We start from the raw sequence: 27,051 nt of genomic DNA, 5'->3' as shown, positions 1-27,051 counted from the left end.
CTGGGAGGTGGAGGTTGCAGTGAGCCATCATGCCACCACACTCCAGCCCGGGCGACAGAGAGAAAACCTGTCTCAAAAAAAAAAAAAAAAAAAAAGCACAGCTAATATAAAACTTTGTGTGCTAACACCATTTTGAGGTTATATCTTTCTCCTTGATCAACCCCTAAATCCCTTAAACTCATTATAGCAGGGCAGAGGTGCCAGCCGACTTGTACTCCAGGGCATCCTTGTTAGCAGAAGGCCCTGGTGTGACCAGCCCTTCTCCCCCTTTGGCAAGGGCTGCCCTGTGGGACTTCCTGGGCAGGCATCGAGGCAGGTCAGTGTCCTATTGTCACTCTTTTAAAGTGCGTGCTGTGCCACAGACTGGGTACCCTATGTATTTCATGAAGAACTGCATGATGAGTACATGTGTGAATAATAAGGGCTTGCACACAAAATCACAACAACAAATGCAGTAAATGGGCCTTGCAGCCAGGTGAAAGCTTCATAAGGTTCAGTGTGCAAAGGGATTCCTGGATCCCTCTACTGATGGGAACGAGGGATGGGTAGAACACCATCAGTGGAACCTGTGGTGGGAATTGTAGGATGCATCATGAGCTCTGGCCTCTCTTCCCCAGGGCAGTGCCCCCCGACTCTCTGGGGCAGAGCGCAGGGCTCCCCTGCCTTCCAGGCAGAACTCACCCGCTTCTCCAGCATCCTCAGCAGCAGGCGGAAACGCTCGTCCTCACGCAACCACTGTGGCAGCTCCTTCTCCCCGTGGCTCTTGGCTTGTTCCAGCTGCTCCTTGAGCTCCTTCAGCACCGAGATCTCCTGGGTCAGTTGGCTGTGCCAGGTTCTTGTCGCCTGCAGGTCTAACTCCAGGTCCAGCGAGGTACGGATCAGACGCTCGGAGCGCAGCGACTTGACCGAGGAAGGCTGTGGGGGTGGGGACGGCTTCTCTTGTTATTAGAGCTCTGCCCAGTGAGCCCACCCAGCCTCTTCCTCTGATCCTCAAATACCCTCTCTTGGTTTATCCGTAGGCATCCACTCCTTCCGAATGGGGCTTGCCCTTCCCTGGGAAGCCTGTTTTGAATTCTCCCACTCAGCTCATGTTTATTGGGCATTTATTATGTCCCAGGAATGGTACTAAGCACTTCATTTCCATAACCTCGTTTCATTTTCACAAACCTAGGAGGTCCCGAGGGTTATCATCTGCACAGGTGAGGCTTGCAGAGGTTAAGTCCCACAGCATATGTGTGGTAAAGCTGAAGCTCCACTCCAGGAAGCTGGCTGCAGTCCCCACCTGCCCTCTCTGTACACTGTGCCAGCTTCAGTACTCTCAGCACCCTCCACATGTACGTTCTCAGTTATTGATTCCTGTCACTGTACTGTTCTGAAGTTGTTTCCCCAATACAGGTCTGTTCCCGCTTGAGGGCAGAAGTCATGTCTTCTTGACTTTGTGTTCCTGTAATGGGCCCCTATTGTTTCTGCTTGTCCACCATTTGTTTCCCCAGCCTTAGAGTAACAATGCCCTCACCTTCCCTTGGAGACCTCCTCCTCTGCACTCAATCCACCTGGTTTGTGTGGGGCATCAGGGATAGGAATGTGACCTGAACCTGGCCAGTCTGCATCTCAGTGACAGGTTCAGAGGTGAGCATGTTATCAAAGCCCAGCCATTAATATTCAATTCCGGCACTTTGCTGAACTACTTGGAAAAGAGACAACGTCTTTACACAGAGGTTGCTAAGCCTTCGAGATATAAACGTGGGACTGATCATGGTCATCTTTACTTGCGGGGTGACCTGTTTGAGAATTAAGCTGTACAGAGGGAGCAATGCCATGAGAAAGGGGCTGAGGCCTGATGACATCATTTCAACCTCTGGATCAAGCCATGCCTGAAGGTAGTCCAACATCCTGGATTTTTTCATTAAATGAGACAATAAATTCCCTCTTTCATTTTTAAGCTGTATTTGAGTTGGGTTCTTCAGTTATCTATATGCAAAAGACCCTGATTAATACAATCATTAACTCTCCTCCCATCAAAAATCACTAATGATTAAAAAACAATAATTCATGACTATGGGAGTCAGAATTCTAAAATGGTTTCTCAAATCCCATTGCTAATATACACGCCCTGTATAATCTCCTCTCCTTTCATCAGGTAAGCCCCTAAAAGATGGCCTGGGCTTTTCCTGGCTGGGCTCTTCTGCTGGCCTTAAAGAAGTAAATAAAGCATGTTGTAGAGACGGTCACAGGGCAAAAACCTGAGAGTGACCTCTAGGAGCTGAAAATGCTCCCCTAAACCCCCAGCTGACAGCTAGCAAGAGAATACAAAGTAATAAATTCTGCCAACACCTGGAGGCAGTGCCTGGATCAGATGTTTCCTTAGTCAAGCCTCCAGATGAGGATGTGGCCATTTAACACTTAGAGGTTTCAGCCTGCTAAAACCCTGGGCAGAGCTCAGCTAACCTGTGCTTAAGCTCCTGACCAGCAGAAACTGTGAGGTAAGGCATTTGTATTATTTTAGGCTGCTAAAGCTTGTGGTGATTTGTTATGCAGCAATAGAAAACAAATACAATGACCAATACAGAGATTTCAGACACAGTATAAGAAGCATTACCATAAGACCTATTCTCATTTTGCAAGGCTGGCAAGCATACTATTAGGAATATAAGACAGCTCTAGGAAGAATTTCTAGAATGCTTTTCTAGGTTGAACATGGTCTGCTCTGCACTTATAAATGAGCAGGATCAAGGAAATCCAGCTGAGTGATCTACGTGGCTCAAGTTCTCAGAGCAACAAATAAAGATTCTTTTGCTTCGTCTGTCCAGTCTCAGAAGTTGGGCAGGCTGCAGTAGAGACAACACAGCTCAGGTAGTGCGTGGAAGCAAGGAGCAGTGCCCAAGGGCCCAGGCCCAGCCTCTGGATTCTCCTGTTCCTCAGGACCCGAGGGAAATGTGGGCTCAGACCCACCATCGGGGCGCCCTTATTAAGTCATCCTCTTGGTTAAGGGGAACAGGGGATGATGAAGGGGACCTGCTCCTGTGGGGCCTGCCTTAGAAGGGAGCTGTGGGAAACACAGGGGGAGCAAGCAGGAGATCAGTGGCATTTCTGCAGGAGTGGACCATGAACATCTGCTCCAGAAGCCCCTAAGGAGCTTTGTTAAAATGCAGTTTTCAGGGCCCATGACAGCTGCCTGAATTAAATGGTCAGAAATGTGGCCTTGTAATCTGCATTGTCACCAAGCTCCCCAGGTAACTTTTGGTGCTCCAGAGACTGCAGTACAAGCCAGCTACAGAAGAGGGGGTTGGGGTGGGGGACCCAGAGTGGGCAGTTGGTTGTCCCTGTCACCTGAGGCCATGTCCACTTTCTCCCATACCCGCACACTCTCCCTTCCCTGTGTAGCCTCCCCTGTGTTGCTGTCTCTCTCCTGCTCTCTCCAGTTCCCCCTCAGACTTGTTAAGGTGTAGGATGTTAGGCAAAGGACCAGATTCTGGCTGTCAGCAGGCAGTGCAGGAAAGGTGGGGGGCCTGCCCCTACTGGGGGCTATTGGCACTATCTTTTCCATCCATGTTCTCTTTTGCTTTCTCTCTCCTTTTTTCTTTCTTTCTTTCTTTTTTTTTTTGAGATGTAGTTTCACTCTTGTTGCCCAGGCTGGAGTGCAATGGCGCGATCTCGGCTCACTGCAACCTCCGCCTCCCAGGTCCAAGCAATTCTCCTGCCTCAGCCTCCCGAGTAGCTGGGATTACAGGCATGCACCACCACGCCAGGCTAATTTTGTATTTTTAGTAGAGACGGAGTTTCTCAATGCTGAGGCTGGTCTCGAACTCCTGACCTCAGGTGATCCACCTGCCTCGGCCTCCCAAAGTGCTGGGATTACAGGCGTGAGCCACCACGCCTGGCCCCTTTTTTCTTTCTGACATTCTGGCTCCTGGTTTCTTCTGGTTCTGCAAACTCATTAGACAGAACTGCTTTAAAGTTGTGTTGAAAGCCCAAAGTGGGGAGGGCCCCCTGCATCTCCTGCAGCCCTTAATGGTCAAAGACAAATCAGGGGTCGCTCCTTTGCCTACCCCCACCCCATCCGGATCGCTCAGCTCAGTCTCCACTAGGAAAGGCGAGACTTCCGCAAGGCAAGTCTGCAGCCTCTTCCCTGTGGGCTTCCCGCTGGTCTGAGGGAAGCCCATTTGCACTTCCCTGCTTCAGGCTGGTGCTCAGAGGCACCCAGCTTCTCTGTCACCAGAACCTGGACGACAGACACACTGAGCAGAGTCTTGCATGAGGAAGACTCCTGTCAGATGACACGCTCTAACTGATGACTGTTGGGTTGGTTAATTCTTCTTCTTCTTTTTTTTTTTTCCTGAGACAGAGTCTCACTCTGTTGCCCAGGCTGGGGTGCAGTGGCGCAATCTCAGCTCACTGCAACCTCTGCCTCCTGGGTTTAAGCGATTCTCCTGCCTCAGCCTCCCAAGTACAGCCTGGGACTACAGGCACACGCTACCACGCCCGGCTAATTTTCGTATTTTTAGTAGAGATGGGGTTTCACTGTGTTGGCCAGGCTGGTCTCAAACCCCAGACTTCAGATGATCCTCCTACCTCAGCCTCCCAGAGTGCTGGGATTACAGGTGTGAGCCACCGCGCCCGGCTGGGTTGGTTAGTTCTTACTGACTTTGATTTCTATCTAGGAAGGCAGGGCCAAGTGTACACACTCCTCATCTAACCTATTTGTCATAATAAAACAAATACATTTACCCTTCAGCACCTTCCCCTGTGGCTACACAGGCCTCATAGTTCACAAACATCTGTTCGCAAATGCTTGAGAGAGCAACATTTTTCTAGCCAGTGGCTGAGGAGAAATGGCCAGACATTAGGAGACGTGTGTGCAGGACACAGGGCTTGGGGCAACGAGGGAGGAGCAGGCAGAAAAATAGCTTTGAGGTGACTCTCTTACCCGTTTCATCCGGACGCTGCGTCGCTCCAGGGAGTTTCGAACAAAAGGTGGCTTTTTGGACAGAGTGGAGCTGTCACTATCACTCCGATTCAGCTGCAAGAGAAAAGTCATGGAATGTTAAACATGGTCAGAGTGCATTCTGGAAGGTGCACTGAAGCCCAGAGGGAGGTCAGGTTCTTCCACTCAGCACAGTCCTTCCTCTCCTTCTGCAAACACCCAGGTTTCATTCTGACCTTTCTTTTCTTTATAAGTGAACATTCGTTAAGCATGTACTATGCATGACGTATACTGCTTCATCTCCATGCTAGTATCTGCATGATGCTAAATGCCACGAATATCCCATTGAACCTTTCCAACAACCCCATGTGATAGGAGCAAATCCATTTTCACAAGTGAGGTGACAGAAGCTTAGGGGTTGCAGAACTGGCCCAAGGTTGGCGAGCTGGTCAGCCGCACAGCAGGGCTGGACACTGGCCAGCGTGACTTTAGAGTATACTGCCCTCTTAACCTACTACACAAAGGGCCATTTGCATCAACTCTTCCCTGGTGTCTACGGAGCCTGCCTTTACTGACTCAAATGGAGCCACTGTCAAGATGGATATTTAAAAAAGAAAAAGGCAGCTTAAAGGCAAAGCCTCAGGGACCATATCCTTAGAGATGATGGGGCAGGTCGTAACTCTCCCCGTGGGCATCCCCTCGATCACTGAGTTATCTATACTCCTCCCAGAGGGCTAGTATTCCCCATCTAAGACCAGAAATCAGGCCTGTAGTCAGGATGGGAAGCTTCTATATTGAGAATGTGTCCCACCCCTACGGAGCGCATGGGAGAGTGGGTAGGATGACAGCACCCCCTGGGAGGTGGGAGCAGAGTGGGGAGTTCTTTCTCGAGTCCTATTTCCAAAGTCGGTGGGGTTGTCACAGGCCGATGCTATTGTGCTTGTGTGTCTAGCAGCTGTCAGTTCACTGTTGCAGGTCTCCTGAGAAGCTGTTTCTGTGGTTATTGATAATTAATTGTGATAATGATATTAATAGTCCTGCTAAGCTGACAAACACAGCAACTCCAGGGACAGACTGATGAAATAGCCACTGGGCTAGGCAGGGCCTCAACAGAACCAGAGGCTGAATAGTAAAAATAATGACTGCCACATGGATAGAGCACCTGCTACGTGCCAGGTGCTTCAGTGACAGTTTCATTTAATCCTCAGACAATTCTAACATGATGGGAACTGAGGCCCAGAGAGATTAAGAAGCTTGTAAAGTTGAACAGCTGTGGAGCATCAAAACCAGAGTTCAAGGCCCAGTCTGTTTGGTTCCAAGGCCACCAGCTCTCCTGGCTTCAGCCTGTACGTAGGGCTCAGAGATGAAACTAATGTGCAGGTGGAAGGGTGTGCCATCTTGACAACTGGGGTAGATTCATATAAACTGGTTGCATGTGGTACCAGAAGGGGGCTTTCTCTTTCTTTCTTTTTCTTTTTTTTTTTTTTGAGACAGGGTTTCACTCCTTTCGCCCAGGCTGGAGTGCAATGGTGCTATCTCGTCTCACTGCAGCCTTGACTTCTCGGGCTCAAGTGATTCTCCCGCCTCAGCCTCTCAAGTAGCTGGGACTAAAGGCACATGCCACTGTGCCAGGATAATTTTTGCATTTTTTGTAGAGACAAGGTTTCACCATGTTGCCCAGGCTGGTCTCAAACTCCTGGGCTCAAGTGATCCTCCCATCTCAGCCTCTCAATGTCCTGGGATTACAGGTGTGAGCCACTGTGCCCAGCCTTTTATTCTACATTGTTTTAATCCAGTGGTGGCACTTGAAGGATATGTGTCCTACCGACCAGAAATGGGTATCAGGATAATTGATCCTTAAGTTGTAGTTGTTTACATGTTAAAGACTATGTTATATAAAAGAAAGACAGAAGCTACATTAAGTCCTTGAATTTAGCTTTCTCTAATATAAAGACACTTTAATGCATTTAATCTCAGACATGGTAGAGAATGTTGTTACCTTATTATTACTTGCATTTAATAGCTAGAGAAACTGATGCAGAGAGCAGTGAAATCATTTAGAATCACAGGAAGCTAGTTCAGGAATGAGAATTTAGGATGGGCTGTGTCCATTTGGTCAAAGTCGATCAACCCACAAATGTGGTAGCACTTCAGATGAATACACGGGGGCTGAGGAGAGCTGTAGGAAGGGTAATTCATTGTCCCTATCTCATGGACTTCGGGGTCAGTGGGGGAACTCAAGACAGCAAAACTAACCAAGTGACATAGGTGAAGATGAAGACCGAACAAGGGAGGCACCCAGCAGAGGACGCCTTTTGTGCAGAGGCCAGTGGAAGGGGCTACTCACGATCAGACCCGAGGAGGCCAGAGGAAGGCCCTCAGGAGGTGGCTCTGAGCAACAGAGAGGCTGCAGGCTTTGGAGTTGGACTCCCAGCTTTGTACTTAGCAGCTGTGTGACCTAGAGCACAGTGCTTTGAGTTTTTGAGTCTTAGCTTCTGTGTCTATAAAATGGGGTTCACACAACTCACCTTGCAGGGCTGTAAGATTAGATTACACAGAAAATATATTTTTTGGCTGTGGGGGCTGGAAGTGTTGCTGATTAGCATTTGAAATCCCATCCTGTGGGTGAGAAAACCCCACCTTATGACTTGGTGGGAAACAAAGCCAACCTCCCACTGATGAAGCTGAAAGTAGCAGAACCTTGCTTTTACTGCCTCCCTTGCAGCTAGAGGCAGGCACAGGACTAGCCTCTGTCAATTGGATGCAAATGCTCCAGGCCTTGAATCACAACCTGGTGACTTGCACCCAAGTCTGTTACTATTGTCTCTTGAATTGAAACAGGCCACTCTTTCTCTCCTTCATTCTACAAATGTGCCAAGTTTGTTGTTATCTCAGGGAAAAGCCATTAATGGTAAGTAGTGGCAGTGGCAGCAGTGACCAGAGCTTCCATGCCAGCCACGGCAGGAACCTGGTGGAGGCATAAATATTGAATGCCAGGGGCAGCAATGGGGCCAGTGGGGGCCAGGTTTTGTGGCAGCATCGATGAAGGTGTCACCCAATTGGCTTTGTGGTGTGATTTTGGCTGTGGTCTGGCCTTCCTTGCTCCTGCCTGATTTCTGAGGCTGGTTCCATAGCCTTATGATGAGTGTGTGAGCTCCTCACTTTCCTTTCCCCCAAATTTTCCTGCATATACTGCTCACTGTCCATTTCCATTGCTTGCAATGAAAAGCCCTGACCGGTACAGGCAGGAAGTGGAATGCTATCAGTTACAGACTGAGACACGTGGAGCCGGCTGTGGAGGGGGCAGGGTGGAGGCACAGCACAGCCCCAGCATGTCTCTGTTGGGAATTTGGTAATGCTCATCTTGTGGGTGCAAAACAAAGGGTTAAATTGTTCCCTGCTATATCTCAGCAGACAGTCTCCATGCCTGCAGAGTTTTAGAGGAAATGATAGGAAAATTTTCACAATGTTGTACTCTTGGCTACATCTTGTAGCCTTCAGTAAGTTTTATACAAAAAGACATAAGCTTGAGCTGAAGTGGGCCAACTAGAAAGCAAAGAAGTAAAAATATAAGACTTTGCTAAAAAAAAAAAAAAATGCCCTTTCTACCTGTGGCGTGTGATCTCCGTTGGCTGGGAATCTCTTAATTTGTGATTTTGCAGGCTTAGAAACGGTATAAATAATAAAATATGGGAAGTGGAAGCATAGTGCTTGATGTGTTACAGATGCTTAATAAGTGGGACAGGTGCTTTTTGTTATTTGATGATGCGAATCCTGGAAGAGGGTCACTTAAAAAACACTGGGGAAAAATGTGTGAGGCTTGAGTCTATAGGCGGAAAAGATAAACATTTCACCAAAGTTCTTCTATCTTATATCTCCCATTTAACAAATTACAACCACATTCTATCCTGATGAAAAAGAACGAATGAAACACTAATTTTTTTTGGTGTGATTTTTCTGATGAGTGACATTCTTCTCTTTGTGTTTGATTTCTACTGCACGTTCATAATGGCAGTAATTTTCCAAAAAAAAAAAAAAAAAAATTGGCGGAGCATTATCCATTGTCTTAAGGACTTTTCTAAATCATTCAAATTATTCATGTTTTCTTTTTGAGATAGAGTTTTGCTCTTGTCACCCAGGCTGGAGTGCGATGGTACGATCTCAGCTTACTGCAACCTCTGCCTCCCAGGTTCAAGGATTCTCCTGCCTCAGCCTCCCAAGTAGCTGGGATTACAAGCATGTGCCACCATGCACTAATTTTTTGCATTTTTAGCAGAGACAGGGTTTCACCATGTGGGCCAGGCTGGTCTCGAACTCCTGGCCTCAAGTGATTTGCCCACCTCAGCCTCCCAAAGTGCTGGGATTACAGCCATGAGCCACTGTGCCCAGGTTTATTTTATTTTTAATTGCCCTTTAATTTAAAAATATATATATTTTTAAAGACAGGGTCTTACTCTGTTGCCCAGGCTGGAGTGCTGTGGCGCAATCATGGCTCACTGCAGCGTTGGACTCCTGGGCTCAAGCAATTCTCCTGTCTCAGCTTCCCCACTAGCTGGGACTACAAGTGCATGCCACCATGCCCAGCTAATTTTTAACTTTTTCTTAGGCGGAGACAGGGTCTCACTATGTTGAACAGGCTGGTTTTAAACTCCTGGCCTCAAGTGACCCTCCTGCCTCAGCCTCCCAAAGTGTTGGGCTTACAGGCATGAGACACTGCATCTGGCTGCCTTTTTAAAAAGTTTTAAATGTTAGCAGCAGGTTCAATTAAAAAATAATACAAACTGGTAGCAACAGGTTCAATTAAAAAAAAAAAAAACAAACTGGTAGCCAAATAATACAGATCTGCTGTAATTTTGCAGCCTCAGGCTGTACACTAGAATTGCCCTGAAGGTGGGAAAGAAATGCCTGTGTATCTCGGGGACACTGACGGGTCCCCCTCTGATCTCAGCAAGTGGTTGCAGGAGGGCAGGGCAGAGTGTGAACAAGGAGGAAGTGAGTTGTTTGGAATTATAATAACGTTGACCAAGTACTAACTACAAAGCCTTTTCTATTGCTTGTCTAAAACAATCCTATGAAGTAGGCCCGTGAACTCCACCTGAGGAAACTGAGGCTCTGAGGTGTTAACATACCCAAAGTCACCCAATAACATGAGAGTAACGGGATTTGCACCCAGCCCTGTGTGAAGCTCTCGGCTACCCTGAGGGGAGCAGAAGAGGGCCGCACGCTGACTTACCCGGCACACGTACTGGCTCTGGGGTCCTGGGGAGAAGGTCTTAGAGCGGATGATGGTGCTCCCTCGAAGAAATGGCCCCTGGGACGGGGTGCCCACTCTCCGGTCCTTAGGTCGCACCACTGTGGGGGATGGGGCCGGGGTCTCCGTGTTGGTCTCTTTGTCCACCTGAGGAAGAAGTCACACCTTGAAGCCACCAGTGTCCACAGAGTCTCAGCCACCCACCAGAGACCACTCAGCTGCTCCTCTTCCCTCCTGTCACCTCACCTTTCCCCACAGACACAACCAGGGTTTCCTTGGCATCAGCCCTGCTAGATGAGCTCAGCCTGGTGCAGCCAGGACAGTACCCAAGGCTAGGTGTGCCGACCCCTACCCCTCCGTGGCACGTGTGGTTGGGGACTGGTGGGAGCACATTCAGCCCCCAAATAAACTCACATGAGCAGTAGAGGTGTCTCAAAGTTTTGAGAGTGTGATGTCCAACATCCTGGATGTCACACTCCCAAAACTTACAAACCAAGTACCTTTTGAAAAACCACACCCAAGGCTTCCACAGCCCTGGCAAAGTACTACGGTTGCTTTCATCGAATTCTGAAGGCAATTGGCAAGTCTTGTTTTTAAAACCAACCCATCAGGTTTTTACTGCCCGTGCACAGCAGTCATCAGGAAAACATAAACAAACAAAAACACCTACATGCAGGACCTTTGTCAGCCTAAATAGTGCCTTTATATAATTTTAAGAAAGGGCACGCCCACTTGCTGGAGAAATTGCAAAAAGATGCCCCCTTGGTGTGGAGGAGTTAGAACGAGGGCCCAGGTCCTACTGCACCTGCCGTGTCCAGGCACCTCTGTGCGGTACTCCAGCTGCAGCCTCGCTCAAACACGGCAGGTGCTCTAGCTCTAGGAGTCCTGGAGCCAGCTGTCTGTGGAGAGTGAATCCTGCTGTAATGTGACCCTAGTGCCGCAGGGAAGCAGGGAGCAAAGGGAGTCTGGCCTTTTTCCTGTTGCACTGTGGGCAGACCCACATAAAGAAATATATTTTTAGAGCCTATCTGCAAGGTTGGTATTATTGTGCCCATTTTAGAGATGAGAAAATGGAAGCTTGAGAGGGATGAAGTCATCTGCCTAAGACTACACAGCCAGGAAGCCAGAATTCAAACCCAAACCCATCTGACTGCAAGGCTTGAGTTATGTCCAGAGAAGTCAGGGAAAATGCAGAGGGCAGAAGAAAAGAGATGGGTGAGTTGGCCTCTCCTGGTTTACTATCACCAGAATGACCCAAAGGCCACTCCATTATGAGGGCTTGTGCCCTGATGCTGGAAGCCAAGACTTAGCTCTGAGTCTTTTCTGACTGCCTCGGCACAAGGATTGAAGGTTCCTTCCCCACGACAGCCCTTCCATCCCCCCAGCCCTTCCTACCTTTAATGCTGGGTACCCATCCATATCAGGTGAGGCTTTCTCGGTGAAAACATCCTCTTCTCCCTCCTCCTCCTCCACCTCCTCCTCCTCTTCCTCGGCTACTGCCTCATTCTCACTGGTTTCCTCATACCTCCTGTGATGACAAAGCACTTTGGTTACCCACCCAGAAGCCGCTCTGCCTCTGTTCACCTGCCTTTAATACACCCAAGGTAGGGCTTCCAATCCTTTTGATGATTAAAGATATATTTTAAAAAGTTGGGGGTGGGGCCAGGCACGGTGGCTCACACCTGTAATCCCAGCACTTTGGGAGGCCGAGGCAGGCAGATTGCCTGAGTTCAGGAGTTCAAGACAAGCCTGGCCAACATGGTGAAACCCCATCTCTACTAAAAATACAAAAATTAGCCAGGCATGGTGGTGCACACCTGTAGTCCCAGCTACTCGGGAGGCTGAGGCAGGAGAATTGCTTGAACCCGGGAGATGGAGGTTGCAGTGAACCGAGGTCGCGCCACTGCACTCCAGCCTGGGCAACAAGAGTGAAACTCTGTCTCAAAACAAACAAAAAAAAATTTTAATGAGGCATTTTCAGTGTATAGTTTGATGAGTTTTGGCCAATGTACTCACCTATGTAACCACCACTGTACTTGAGATGTAGAACATTCCATTCCCCACCAGAATTCTCTCCTACCTTTTCCCAGTTTAATCACCCACTAGGCAGCCATGATTAGCTGTTATTATAGATTAGATTTGACTTTTCTAGAGTTTCATGCAAATGGAATCAGACAATATACGCTGTTTTGTCTCTGACTTCTCTGTGTCTGCATAACATTTCTGAAGTTTATCCACAATGCTGTAAGCATCAGCGGTTCATTCTTTTTTTTTTTTCCTTTTGAATCAGAGTCTCACTCTGTCACCCAGGCTGGAGTGCAGTGGGACCATCTTGGCTCACTGTAGCCTCCACCAGTGGGCTCAAGTGATCCTCCTGCCTCAGCCTCCTGAGTTGTTGGGACTACAGGTGTGTGCCACCACACCTGGCTAATTTTCCTATTTTTTGTAGAGACAGAGTTTTGGTATGTTGCCCAGGCTGGTCTCAAACTGCTGGGCTCAAGCGATCCACCCACCTTGGCCTCCCAAAGTGTTGGGATTATAGGCGTGAGCCACCGCGCCCAGACAGTTCACTCTTTTTTATCATTAATATTCCATTGGATGGCTATATTGCAACATGTTTAGATCTGTTCACCTGCCTTTAAATGCACCCAGGGTAGGGCTTCCAAATGTTGGAACGAGGCGGGTGGTTGAGGAAAAGGAGGAGGAAGATGAGGAAGAAGAGGAGGAGGAGGAGGAGGAAGAGGGAGAGAAGGAGAGTTTAGTTGATGAACATTTGAATTACTTACATTTCCAAGCAAGTATGAATAAAGCTTCTTGTACATGCATGTACAAGTCTATGCATGAATATAGGTTTTCATTTCTGTTGGATATTGCTAGGGTTGCAAAACTAAAACACCACTTACTAGGTGGGTTAAACAACAGAAATTGATTTCTGGCAGTTCTGGAGGCTGGAAATCCATGCTCAAGGTGTCAGCAGGTTTGATTCACCTGAGGCCCCTTTCCCTGGCTAGCAGATGGCTGCCTTCTTGCAGCGTGCTCACATAGTCTGTCCTCTGTGCATGTGCATCCCTGGTGTCTGTGTGTCCAAATATCCTCGTATGAGGTCCCAGCCCAACTTCAATGGTCTCGTGTTAACCACCTCTTTAAAAGCCCTACCTCCAAATACAGTCACATTCTGAGGTACTAGGGGTTAGGGCTTCAATGTATGAATTTGGGGGGGACACAAATCAGCCCCTAACAGATAATAGAATTACTGGGTCATACGGTAAGTATAAATTTACCCTTTTAAACACCGACAGGCCGGGCGTGGTAGCTCACGCCTGTAATCCCAGCACTTTGGGTGGCCAAGGCGGGCGGATCACCCCAGGTCAGGAGTTCAAGACCATCTTGGCCAACGTGGTAAAACCTTGTCTCTACTAAAAATACAAAAATTAGCCGGGCGTGGTGGTGGGCATCTGTAATCCCAGCTACTCAGGAGGCTGAGGCAGGACAATTGCTTGAACCCAAGAGGTGGAGCTTGCAGTGAGTGAGAGAGTGCCACTGCACTACAGCCTGGGTGACAGAGTGAGACTCCACCTCAAAAAAAAAAAAAAAAAAAAAAAAAAAGACACCAACAAATGGCTTCTCCAAAGTGATTTTGCCATTTTATGTTTCCCCTGAGCAATGTTCTAAGAGTTCTAGTTCCTCACTACACTTGGTGTTGTTTATCTTTATAGTTAGTCACTCTACTACTGGGTGTGTACTTGCATCTTGTTGGGTTTTAATTTGCATTTTCTTCTTTTTTCTTTCTTTGTTTTTAAAGACAGCGTCTTGCCCTGTCGCCAAGGCTAAGGCTGGAGTGCCATGGTGTGATCATAGCTCACTGTTGCCTTGAACTCTTGGGCTCAGGTGATTGATTCTCCTGCCTCAGCCTCCCAAGTAGCTAGTACTACAGGCACGTGCCACCATGCCCAGCTAATTTAGTAAATCTTTTGCAGAGATGGGGTTTTGTTTCCCAGGCTGATCTTGAACTCCTGGCCTCAAGAAATCTTCCTGCCTCAGCTTCCCAAAGTGTGAGCATTACAGGTGTAAGCCACTGAGCCTGGCCTAACTTGCATTTTCTTGTTGAGAAACTCTTCATGCGTTTATGACCATCTTCCCAGGTGAAGTGTCTGTTACAGTCTCCAGCCCCTTAAAAATCAGGTTTTTGGCCAGGCACAGTGACTCCCGCCTATAATCCCAACAGTTTGGGAGGCTGAGGTGGGTGGATCACCTGAGGTCAGGAGTTCGAGACCAGCCTGACCAATATGATAAAACCGAGTTGCCTCTACTAAAAATACAAAAATTAGCCAAGTGTGGTGGCATACACCTGTAATTCCAGCTACTCGGGAGGCTGAGACAGGAGAATCGCTTGAATCCGGGAGGTGGAGATTGCAGTGAGCTGAGATCGCAGCCTGGGCAACAAGAGCAAAACTCTGTCTCAAAATAAATAAATAAATAAAATAAAAATAAAAATTGGGTTGTCTTATTTTTGAGTTGTAAGAAATCTTAATATATTTGAGCTATGAATCCTTTGTCCGGTATGTGGACTGCACAATTTTCTCTAAGTCTGTGGCTTGCCTTTTCATTTTCTAAGTGGTGTCTTCCGAAGATCATAAGTTTTTGATTATGATAAAGCCCAAGTTATTGATTTTTTTCTTTTATAGTTTGTACTTTTTATGTCCTAAGAAATCTTTGCCTACCTCAAAGTTGTGAATAGTTTTTTTCTTACACTTTCAGAACTTCTATAATTTCAGGTTTTATGTGTAGCTCTATAACCCATTTGAGATTAATTTTATTTTTTTTTTTGAGATGGAGTCTCGCTCTGTTGCCCAGGCTGGAGTGCAGTGGTGTGACCTCAGCTCACGGCAACCTCTGCCTCCCGGGTTCAAGTGATTCTCCCGCCTCAGCCTCCCGAGTAGCTGGGATTACAGGCACGTGCCGCCATGCCAAGCTGATTTTTGTATTTTTAATAGAGATGGTGTTTCACCATGTTGGCCAGGATGGTCTTGATCTCCTGACCTCATGATCCACCCACCTCGGCCTCCCAAAGTGCTGAAATTACAGGCGTGAGTCACCGTGCCCAGCCACAGATTAATTTTTATACATGATGTAAGTGTTCAAGTTTTTTTTTTCCATATGAATATCTAATTGTTCCAACACCATTTGCTGAAGGGACTTTTGGTGATAGTCCTTAAAACTTTCCATTTCCCTTGGACTCCAAGGTTGGAAGGATTTGGTGTGACAAATAGGCTGCATTTGTTAAGTAGTAATTTATCTCTATTCCCATCTTGACTTCTGAAAGACATACAGAACTGCCCGGCTTCTGATCAGCATGAGACAGTGTTATCATACTGAGCCAAAAGAATCCCAGCCAAAAGCAGAGAATCTGACATCCAGCTAGCTGGCTCGGCGAGAGTGTGGGGAAACATAAAATCTCCCTGAGGATTTTCCCAATGGGGAGAATGCATTTCGGATCTCTACTCGCAACTCTGCAATTAAAACCTCTTCTGTACTTAGATGAGGACTGCGGCTGTGGAGGGGCCTTGGCTCTCCTCCTTGGCCCCAGCAGCCCCTCTATCTACAAATAAAAGAGCTGTTGGCGGGTGCGGTGGCTCATGCCTGTAATCCCAGCACTTTGGGAGGCTGAGGCAGGTGGATCACCTGAGGTCGGGAGTTCGAGATCAGCCTGACCAACATGGAGAAAAACCCCATCTCTACTAAAAATACAAACTTAGCCAGGCGTGGTGGCACATGCCTGTAATCCCAGCCACTTGGGAGACTGAGACAGGAGAATCACTTGAACCCATGAGGTGGAGGTCACAGTGAGCTGAGATCGCACCATTGCACTCTAGCCTGGGCAACAAGAGTGAAACTGTCTCAAAAAAAAAAAAAAAAGAGCTGTTAAACATGTGAACACACAGGGAGACAGGGAGCCCCTCCACAAAGCCCTCTGTAGAAGCCACATTGACCAGTATTTATTGAGGGCTCAATAAGCTCCAGGTGCTACACCTCACAACAGTGCTCAAAGAGATGATCTCCATTTCCCAGATTCAAAAAGTGAGCGGCAGAGGCCTGAGGCCTTGTTCAATGTGGCAGGCTAGTTGTGGAGCCAGGATTGCAAAACAGGTTTGTCTAGATCCACTAAGTGCTCAACCATTACGGGAGTCTCTTCTTTTTGACTGTGAATCTGATCTCAATATTCCAAGATGAGAAAAAAAAACCACAAACCCAACTTAATTTTAATTGTAAAGAGAAAAATAATTAAAATCAACAATATCTTTTCACCTACTGGAGTGGCAAAGCGGAAAAAAAATCTCGTAATATCAAGTGCTGGTGAAGGTACAGAAACAGGCATATCCCTGTGGGAAGTGAAAAGGAGAGCAGCCAATTTACATTCTGAAGGCCATTTAGCCTTATCTGTTAAAATAAAAAAAATGTACATATGCTTAATTAAGTTACAGCAGTTTGATTAGATTGAGTGTCAGAGAGGCTGTAGGTTAGGGTATTCTTAATCATTGCTGGTGGGAGCATTTATTAATAAAATCTTATAGCCGGGTGCGGTGGCTCATGCCTGTAATCCTAGCACTTTGGGAGGTGGAGGCGGGCAGATCACGAGGTCAGGAGATCGAGACCATCCTGGCTAACACAGTGAAACCCCATCTCTACTAAAAAACACAAAAAATTAGCCGGGCGTGGCGGCAGGTGCCTGTAGTCCCAGCTACCCAGGAGGATGAGGCATGAGAATGGCGTGAACCCAGGTGGCAGAGCTTGCAGTGAGCTGAGATCGTGCCACTGCACTCCAGCCTGGGTGACAGAACAAGAGTCCGTCTCAAAAAAAAAAAAAAAATCTTATTTGAGAACTATTCTATGATGTCTATTAAAATATAAAAAACACACACCCTGCGATCCAGCAATGCCACTTCTCAGCATCTGCCCGAGACAAATACAAGTTCCCAAGGAGGCAAATACAAAGATTTTTCCCCGTAGTATTGTTTGGTGTTATATTCTCCTGTATTTTCTAACACTCTTAGTTTTATTTTGCTTGTGGATCTTTAAAAAAAAATCCAGTCTTCTGATTATATGATTTAAAGACATATAAAAACAAAATAAAAAGAGGGAGTACCAGTGACACACCGGGTTTTGGGTGCCGAGGAAGGACTGTAAATTGGAACAGACGGACAGCCTTTTGGAGACCAGAACCCAAGACTCCAGAGATGAGCAGGCATGGCAAGGCCAGTTAACATCCCAGGACCAAGAGAAGCTTCCAGTCTTGGGGGAGGGGGCCGCAGATGGTTTACCCCACTACAGCAGCTCTGGGATCCCCAGCCCCCTTTGTAAGACAGCGTCTGGGGGAAGTTTGAATGGCAGGGGGTGTGGAGACAGGGGGCCACAAAGGGAGAAGGAACAGAAGGCGGTTGCTAGGAGACGGCTTGAAAAGTCTCAGCACAAGCTTGGAATTTGGTGGAAACCACTGATCTTGTGCCAGGGTTTTGGGAGATAGGTCCTGGGCCTATTTCTGGCATCAGACCTTTGCCTGTGTGATCCATAGTAGAGTGTGGCACAGCAGTGTGCCAAGCAGAAAGAGAGAGAGAGGCAGAGAAACAGAGAGGAAAGGAAAGAGAGAGGGAGATGGCCAGGGGTCAGTGGGGAGAGACAGAGAGAGAGAGAGAGAAAGAAAGAGAGAGAAAAGGAGGGGGAGAGAGAGATTGAGACAATTTAGAGAGAACCCTAAACTAACAAAGGAACATAGAAAAATTCCAGGAACCTTGCCATCTGCTTTATCACATGAAAAAAATAGTAAGAGAGAAGAGTAAAACAAGAATCAGCAAACTATAGCCAGTGGGCCCAATCCTGTCTGCTGTTTTGTTTTGGACAGTCTAAGCCATGAATGGTTTTTATATTTTAAAATGGCTGAAAAAAAAATCAAAAGGGGAATACTTGGTGAAAAGGTGCAAATTATATAAAATGCAAATTTCAGTGTCCATAAATGACGTTTCAGTGGAACACAGACACTGTCATTGGTTTACATACTGTCTACGGCTGCTTTCACACTGCAACAGCAGAGGTGAGGGGATGCAACAGAATTCCTACGACTCACAAGGCAAAGAATATTTACCATCTGGCCCTCTCCAGAAATCATCTGCTGACCTGTGGAGTAACAGATATTAAGGGAGGGCGCCATCTGAGACTAAATATATAATTTGGGGCTCTAAGAGAATAATAATACGGAAGAGTTATTGAATGTTTCCTCCACATCAGGGTCTGTGTTAAGTGCTTATCATGCATAATTTTACTGAATTTTGCAAAATACCCCATGACATAGTGGCTGTTTTCTAAATCTCTATTTCACAGACGAGGAGACGGAAGTTTACAGCTGTGATATTCAGCCCAGGCTGCACATTAGAATCACCCAGGGAGCTTTTAAAACTTACTAATGCTCAGTAAGGTCTTACCGGTCAGAAACAGGATCCCAGAAGGAAGTTGGCTGAGCTAGACTCCAGATCCATATCTGCCTGAATTTAAAGCACATGCACTTAAGACCAACTTATTTTTCCTTCCAAATGGCAAGACTCATAGGCTGTGGCCATTTCCTACATGGAATTTACCCTGTTTCCAGCCAGTAGTGAGGAACGTTCCTTCTCTTTTTCCTAACAATGATTTCGACCATGTATTGAGGGTCTACTATGTGCTTTGCACCTGATCTTCATTAGTGCCTTTCCCTTGAGTCTCTTTCAGTAACCTTATATAGTCAGTATTATTTCCTCAGTTTTCAGATGAGGCTCAGCCAAGGTTAGAGCGACTTGCCCAACAGTGACACAAGGTGTGGGCTTCTGTGGTGCTCGTCACATTCTGCTTCTTGATTTGGTGCTAGTTACAGAGGAGTTTTGCTTTCTGAAAATTCACTGAGCTCTATGCTTAGGTGAATTTTCTGCATGTATTTTACACTGCAATAGAAAGTTTAAAAAATACTTTGCCTAACGTTACACAAAACATGAAAAATCCAAGTTTCAAACCCTCGTCTATGTCATTGTTTCTTAAAGTGTATGATGAGACCTTTCTCATAATACAAGGAATTAAATAGCACTGAATCACAAAGGGAGAAAGTTGTCCCCTTTTCAATTCTTGTTCAGACATTTTGATTACATCAGGGAGAAAGTCTCTCTTTGGCAACAGCATGTCTTCAACATTGCTGAAACACTTGCTAACCTTTTTTTTTTTTTTTTTTTTTTTAATAATGGGAGAGAAGGCTCAGGCTTAGCAAGCAATATATCTAACTAGACTTTAATAATATTGCTTTATTTTCATTACACTGTGTTTTCCACAGTTACCTTTTGAAGCAGACTTGGCTCTTGGTCTACCCAGTATCCACTTTTTCCCTTAGTAACAGAAATTTGATTTTTCTACCCAAATAACAGACCTCATTCTCCAGTCTCCTTTGCAGTTAGGCAGACTAAGTGGCTAAGCTTGGCCAATGAAAAGCAAGCAAAAGTTGCTGTGTGGGACATTCAGGAATGCTTCTTGGTTAAAAGGTACACAGGCATGCTCTCTTTTGTCTTTCCTCTTTCCTGATGGTTACCTGCCTGATGGCTGGTGATCCAGCAGCCATCTTGGGCTATAAAGCAGCCTTGGTGATGGAGGTCACATAGTAAAGACAGCAAAGCAGACAGAGGAAAGGAGCCTGGATTCCCAGTAATACCGTGGGGCTGACAGAATTGGATAGCTTTGGATTGCTTCCTCTCATTTTTTTTTTTTTTTTTTTTGAGACAGAGTCTCACTCTGTCACCCAGGATGGAGTGCAGTGGCGCAATCTCGGTTCACTGCAACCTCTGCCTCCTGGGTTCAAGCAATTGTCCCCACCTCAGCCTCCTAAGTAGCTGTGATTACAGGTGCCCACCACCATGCCTGGCTAATTTTTGTATTTTTTAGTAGAAATGGGGTTTCGCCATGTTGGCCAGGCTGGTCTCGAACTCCTAACCTCAGGTGATCCATCTGCCTTGGCCTCCCAAAGTGCTGGGATTACAGGCCTGAGCCACCATGCCTGGCCTCTCCCATTATTTTAAAAATTTTTTGAGATGAGGTTTCACTATGGGTTCAAGCAATCCTCCTGTCTCAGCCTCCCGAATAGCTGGGATTACATTCTTCTTCTTTCTTTTGTTTTTTTGCTCTATCACCCAGGTTGGAGTGCAGTGGTGCAATCTCGGCTCACTGCAACCTCCCCCTCCTGGGTTCAAGTGATTCTCCTGCTTCACCCTCCTGAGTAGCTGGGATTACAGGCGTGCCCCACCATGCCCAGCTAATTTTTGTATTTTTAGTAGAGACGGGGTTTCAACATGTTGGTCAGGCTGGTCTCGAGCTCCTGACCTCGTGATCCACCCACCTCGGCTTCCCAAAGTGCTGGGATTACAGGCATAAGCCACCGTGCCTGGCCCTCTTCTTCTTAAGTGAAGAAGAAGTAAACTTCTATTTTATTTCTGTCTAATATTTCTGCTCTCCATTCCTGAAAGTCAAATGCAATTCCCAAGAACTCTTTAATTTATGGCAAACTACACAAATTTTCCATTTAGAGTAACATAAAGTTTCTTTACTTTTTTTTTTTTTAGCAAAATAAATGTCACTATATCAAGATAAAGAATAACATTAGGTGTGAACTAGCATAGGTGATTCATGGGAAACGAAACGGCAAATTCGAAAGGAATTCTGGGAACCGTTGTACTAGGTTACATTGCCTTTTTGCCTGTAGAGAACCCATGAGGAGAGGGGTTCTCAGCCTTCCCAGTGGAACCCTTCTCTTAGTTGCACTGGCATTGGGGGATCTCATCGCTGGGCCTAGGTCCAGGCAGGGCAGCTCCTGGGGCCCAAGGGCGTGCTCACTCACCAGCTGTCTTCCAGTGTCTGTGTGCTGCTCCTGCCCTCCTGCCTCTTCTCCAGCTCCACTGCTGTCTGTTCTAACAGAGCAGACACAGCGTCCTATAGAGACAAAGGTTGCTGGGTCATTGGGTACAATGTAGGTGCCACCCTACCTGCCAGGAATCAGAGCGTCTCAGAGCTGTGACCCTCCCAGTGAATTGATGGTGAAACCAAAGACCAGAGTGGTCAAGTGTCTTGCCCAAGGTCACTGGTAAACTGGAAAAATTGTCCTTAATTCCTTCAACTAGCAGTTCTCCAGAGAATAGCTCCTGTATGTATGAACTTACTCAGCATCGTGATGGAAGATAGCCAAGTTTAGCAGTGAAGTGAGAGAGAATTAAGGTCTCTGACTGTAAGCAGACCACAGTGTCATCAGACCAATGTGTGAACCATCAGTAACATAACGCAGTAAGGATATGACATAGAAGAGAGGTAACAGGAGATAAGTACTGGCTGTTTGGGAACAGTGGAGCAGTGATAAAGCTTGGGAAGTTGCATTCAGGGAGGGCTTCCTGAAAGAGGAACATTTATACTGAATGGTATCTACAGTGAAAAAGCCCATGTGACTTGAGGAAATTATTTAAACTCTCTGAGACTGTTTCCCCTAATAACTGCTAGAAAGGGTTGTTATGAAGATTAATTGAGACTCTACATAAGGAACACAGAAGAATACCTGGCACATAATTGGCACCCAGTAAATGGTAGCTAATACCAAAGCAAAAACTGGATCCTGTAGTTTTCTGAGCACATGGTTAATTTGTGGTTACCCTTGGTAGTGTGGGCCAGAGCCTGAAAAATTCCTGACATTTTCTTGTAAGAAGGGAAAGAGGGAACTAAAATCAACTGAAGGCCTGGTATATACCAGGCACTGTGAAAGATGGTTTATGTGTAGCATCTTATTTAATCTTTACAACCATCCTGACAGGTGGGAATTATTATGACTCACTTGAGAAATGGGAAGGAGAGAACTAGTGTGTCTAGGGTTGATGTTACTTACTCAAGGTCATGCTCTAGAAAGGAGAGGAGTTTGTTTTCAAGACCTTTATCAGCTCACAGTCTCCTTTTGGAGTGAGAGACCTGGGTTTGAGACCTAGCTTTGCTGATGAGATGTACATCTTAATGTAATTTGGTTATCTCTCTGAGCCTTGGTAAACTGCACATAATAAACAGAACTGTGCCTGATGCAAAAGGAAATACAGAAAATGAAGATGATGATGATGACGATGAAAAAGAAGGTGCGGGTGGGAGGGAAAGGAGAGGAGGAGGAGAAAGAGAAAAAGAAAATAGACTTAATTTATCTATTTGCTACCCTTATCTTTACCTGTATATCCCAACCCATCCGCTCCATTGAAATTCTAGGCAGTGGCTGTCCAAACTAACCAAGTATCGACAGAGGGAACAACTGTTACAGAGAGGGAAGGATCATTACAGATAATTACAAGAAAACCTGAATCCAAAACACTCTCTATTTAACTTTTTGATGTGGTCAGGATCCCATAGGAGTCCAATACCCCACATGTAAGACTAACTTCACTGCTCAACTGAGTCCTGACTAGTCTGCCTGGCCAGTAGGTGTGGGCTTTCCAAACGGGGGAGACAGTTTAAGGATATTTTAATACATTAAAGCGTACCGCACTAAAATGAAAACAAAACATACTTTTTCACTGAAAATAAGCAAATATAAGATTTTTTTTCTTTTCTTTTCTTTTCTTTTTTTTTTTCTGAGATGGAGTCTTGCTCTGTTGCCCAGGCTGGAGTGCAATGGTGTAATCTTGGCTCACTGCAACCTCTGCCTCCCGGGTTTAAGCAATTCTCCTGCCTCAGCCTCCCTGGTAGCTAGGATTACAGTCGACTGCCATCATGCTTGGCTAATTTTTGGAATTTTAGTAGAGACAGGGTTTCACCATGTTGGCCAGGCTGGTCTCAAACTCCTGACCTCAAGAGATCCTCCTGCCTTGGCCTCCCAAAGTGCTGGGATTACAGGCATGAGTCACCACGCCCGGCCAAGATTTTCAAATAACAAAGTCATAATGGAACAGTTACCAAGTGCTCTTTACATATATTTCTTCAAAGCATCATAAAAACTTTTTTTTTTAATTAAATTTTTTTTTTTTTGTAGAGACAAGGCCTCATCATGTTGCCCAGGCTTGTCTTGAATTCCCGGCCTCAAGAGATCCTCCGTCCTCAAGAGATCCTCCTGCCTCAGCCTCCCAAAGTGCTGGGATTATAGGCATGAGGCTCCATGCCCATCCTCATAACAACCTTTTAAGGCTCATATTAGACATTAAAAATTGGAAGCTCAGAGAGGTGATATGACTGACCTAGCCCTCTGATTCTCTTCCCATGACTTCTAGCTGCCTCTTATACAAAGCCTCCAGTATGGACCTTGAACAAGGTAGGGGCCCAAGAAAGGTTAATCTTTTACCTTCCACAGTTTTCTACCTTCTTCTCCATTTCATTTGTAAAAAATCATGAATTAAGGTTTTCGTTAGCCAAGTGGTATTAGGTAGGGCAAAGGACAGAAGGAGGAAAAACAGATGTGGAAGAGAACAAGTTGCAGAAAGGGAGCCGCCTGCCCCTTAGTGGAGATCTCCCCTTCCCTGTCTTCTTCTCCTACTTCCTCCACCCCATTGTTCTCCTCTCATGATGCCTGACCACCTCCAGTTCTGGGAGAGGCTTTCCCTTCCAACATCCGGGTGCTGCCTTGTGGGAGGGTGGCACACCTGGTCCCAGCTCACCGTGCTGGCAGGCCCTGAGGCAGGGGCCATGACTCCCACTGGCTTGAGCTCCCTGCTCTGTTTCTTCAAGTATTTGTAGCTGAGGAGGTTGTACCAGCGAGTCGACCTCTCCCCAGACCGGCAGACCTCCGCCAGGCTGATCTGGGCGCCTCCCTGTTGGGGATGGAAACAAGGAGAACATAAGTGGCAGAGGGGGGGACACCAGGTGTCAGGGAATTTGGTTGAAGAGGACAGTATGGAAAAAACACCACTCCAGATGAGAGGTAGCCATCCCGGCAGGAAGAGAGGCCAAGTTGTTAACATTTCCAATTAGCTCATTTGTTCATTCATTCATTCATTCATTCATTGGTTTAATCATTTGCCAAATCTTTATTGAAGACTTATCCTATGAATTTTTTTAATTAAAAAAACTATGATAAAAAAACCTTTAGTTTACCATCTTTGCCGCTTTTAAGTGCACAGTTCAGTGGTATTAAACATTACGCACATTGTTGTAAAAGAGATCTACTGAACATTCTCATCTTGCAAATCTGAAACTCTACGCTTATTAAGCAACAACCTCCTTTTTCCCCTTCCCCGCAGCCCCTGGTAACCACCACTATATTTTCTGTTTCTATGAATTTGATGACTTTAGATACCTCATATAATTGGAATCATATAGCATTTGTCTTTTTGTGACTGGCTTATTGAACTTAACAATGCCTTCAAGGTCCATCTGTGTTGTAGCACGTATCAGAATTTTATTCCTTTTTTGTTGCTGTTATTTTGGAGGTAAGGTCTCACTCTCTTGCCCAGGCTGGAGTGTGGTGATGTGGTCATAGCTCACTGTAATCTCGAACTCCTGGGCTAAGAGATCCCCCTTTCTTTTTAAGGCTGAATAATATTCCACTGTATGGGTATGCTACATTTTGCTTATCCAGTCATCTGTTGATGGACATTTGGGTTACTTCTACCTCTTCACTATTGTGAGCAGTGTTGCCATGAACATGAGTGTACAAGTAATTCTTTAAGAACCTGCTTTCAGGCCAGGCATGGTGGCTCACGCCTGTAATCCCAGCACTTTGGGAGGCTGAGGTGGGTGGATTATCTGAGGTCGGGAGATCGAGACCAGCCTGACCAACATGGAGAAACCCCATTTCTACTAAAAATACAAAATTAGCCGGGCGTGGTGGCATATGCCTGTAATCCCAGCTACTCGGGAGGCTGGGGCAGGAGAATTGCTTGAACTCAGGAGATGGAGGTTGCAGGTGAGATGAGATCGTGCCATTGCACTCCAGCCTGGGTAACAAGAACAAAACTCTGTCTCAGAAACAAAACAAAACAAAACAACAACAACAACAAAACCCTGCCTTTAATTCTCCTGAATATATGCCCAGAAGTACAATTGCTAGGTCATATGGTAGTTACATTTTTAATTTTTTAGTGGAAAAAAATTACACTGATTACCTTAAGACTTGCTAAGGGAGTGCTTATAATCCCACCAACAATGCACACAAGTTCCAATTTCTCTACATCTTCACCAACACTAGTTATTTTGTGTGGTTTTTTGATAGCCATCATCCAAATATGTGTGAGGTGGTATCTCATTGTGGTTTTGATTTCCATTGCTCTGATAACTAGTAATGTTGAACATCTTTTCACATGTATATTGGCCATTTGTATATTAATTTTGGAGAAATGTCTATTCAAGTCCTTTCCCCTTTTCAAATTCGGTTATTTGATTTTTTTTGTTGTTGAATACCCATTCTGTGTTACTTATATTAAGCACTAGGTTCTGTGTTATGTACTGAGGATAATGATGGTCCCCACCTGGTTCCACCTTCTGGGAGCCAGCACTCTCCCAAGGAACTCAGGAACTGAACAAGTAATTAATTCCAAGTGAGGTAGAAAACTGCGTATCATTTCTTCTCCACTAAATTTGCAAAAGTTTAAAAAATTGATAACAAATGCCATTGGTGAGGTTATGGGGAAACAGGCCCTCTCTCACCTTGCTCCTGGAAATGTAAAATGGCAGAAACCCGATGGAAGCAATTTAGTCATATCTAGCAAAAATATAAATGCATTTTACCCTTCGACCGAATAATTCTCCTTGTAGCTGTCTATCCCACAGATACACCTGCAGAAACCTGCACAAGTACAAAACGACCCACAAACAAGAGTCTTCATTCTGACCCTCTTTGTAATAGCGAAAGATTTTTTTTTTTTTTTTTTTGAGACAGAGTTTTGCTCTTGTTGCCGAAGCTGCTGGAGTGCAATGGCATGGTCTTGGCTCACCACAACCTCTGCCTCCCAGGTTCAAGCAATTCTCCTGCCTCAGCCTCCAGAGTAGCTGGGATTACGTGCCACCACGCCTGGCCTTTTTTTTTTTGTATTTTTAGTAGAGACGGGGTTTCTCCATGTCGGTCAGGCTGGTCTCGAACTTCCGATCTCAGGTGATCCACCCACCTCAGCCTCCCAAAGTGCTGGGATTACAGGTGTGAGGCACCCGGCCAATAGCGAAAGATTTTAAATGACCCAAAGGTCCAGCAACAGGGAACAGACTAAAACAACTATAATCTATCCATACAATGGAATATTATATAGCCATGTAAAAAAGAGGAAGATCTCTTTTTACTGATGCAGAGAGATGGCCAGGCTATATTGTTAAGGGAAGAAAATAGCATGGTGCAGAAAAGAATATATAATATGCTACCTTTTGTGCAAGAGAGTGGGGTAAGTATATCTGTGTCTATAGTCTATCTACATATTGCACCATGCTTGAGGTGCCAGGGGGAGTGACCATGATCATATGTGCACAAGAAATAATGGAAAGATGCAAAAGAAATTAATCAAAGTGGTCACCTATATAGGATAGGTGGTGAGGCTGGGGTGGGGAAAGAGCATGATTTCTCTTCAGTAAACCTTTCCATACAATTTTTCTTTGAATTATGTAAATATATCCCTTAAAATAAAAACAAACTATAACAAACTAACCTGACTGACTATAAGCTCACAGAGAAGGGGATTATTTCAAGTGACTTAATATTTTTACTGTTTTTTTTTTTTTCCCCCTACAGCCTTCCTAGAAATTACTACAAACTAATTAATCATTCCTCAGAGGCTTTATTGTTTCGACATGTGCAAAAATGAGCCCTGGTCAGGTTTGGGAAGGTGGTCAGCTCACCTTCCCCTAACACACCAGTGTCGGTGGGTGGAAGGGGCTACCCAGA

At 45.8% G+C, this 27,051-nt stretch overlaps 1 protein-coding gene across 7 annotated transcripts in view; it reads right to left on the bottom strand.

The window, feature by feature from the left end:
• The window catches only part of WWC1 (WW and C2 domain containing 1), a 177,845-nt gene that overhangs the window by 4,115 nt on the left and 146,679 nt on the right, over positions 1-27,051 (bottom strand). The window contains exons 16-21 of one of the 7 annotated variants that reach the window (XM_019028268.4): positions 23,828-23,995; positions 21,073-21,164; positions 11,571-11,703; positions 10,158-10,322; positions 4,928-5,020; positions 682-933 (exon numbers count right to left, since the gene is read on the bottom strand). In XM_019028268.4, the coding sequence (XP_018883813.2) occupies positions 682-933; positions 4,928-5,020; positions 10,158-10,322; positions 11,571-11,703; positions 21,073-21,164; positions 23,828-23,995 (903 nt within the window). The remainder of the gene's footprint in view (positions 1-681; positions 934-4,927; positions 5,021-10,157; positions 10,323-11,570; positions 11,704-21,072; positions 21,165-23,827; positions 23,996-27,051) is intronic. The other 6 variants (XM_063706949.1, XM_019028271.4, XM_063706951.1 and 3 more) reach the window with 6 other exon arrangements.

The sequence above is a fragment of the Gorilla gorilla genome, chromosome 4, assembly GCF_029281585.2.
Source record: "Gorilla gorilla gorilla isolate KB3781 chromosome 4, NHGRI_mGorGor1-v2.1_pri, whole genome shotgun sequence".
In the NCBI taxonomy this organism is placed as follows: domain Eukaryota; kingdom Metazoa; phylum Chordata; class Mammalia; order Primates; family Hominidae; genus Gorilla; species Gorilla gorilla.
The sequence above is the reverse complement of the archived record's forward strand: the minus strand, read 5'-3'. Positions and strand labels throughout refer to the sequence as shown.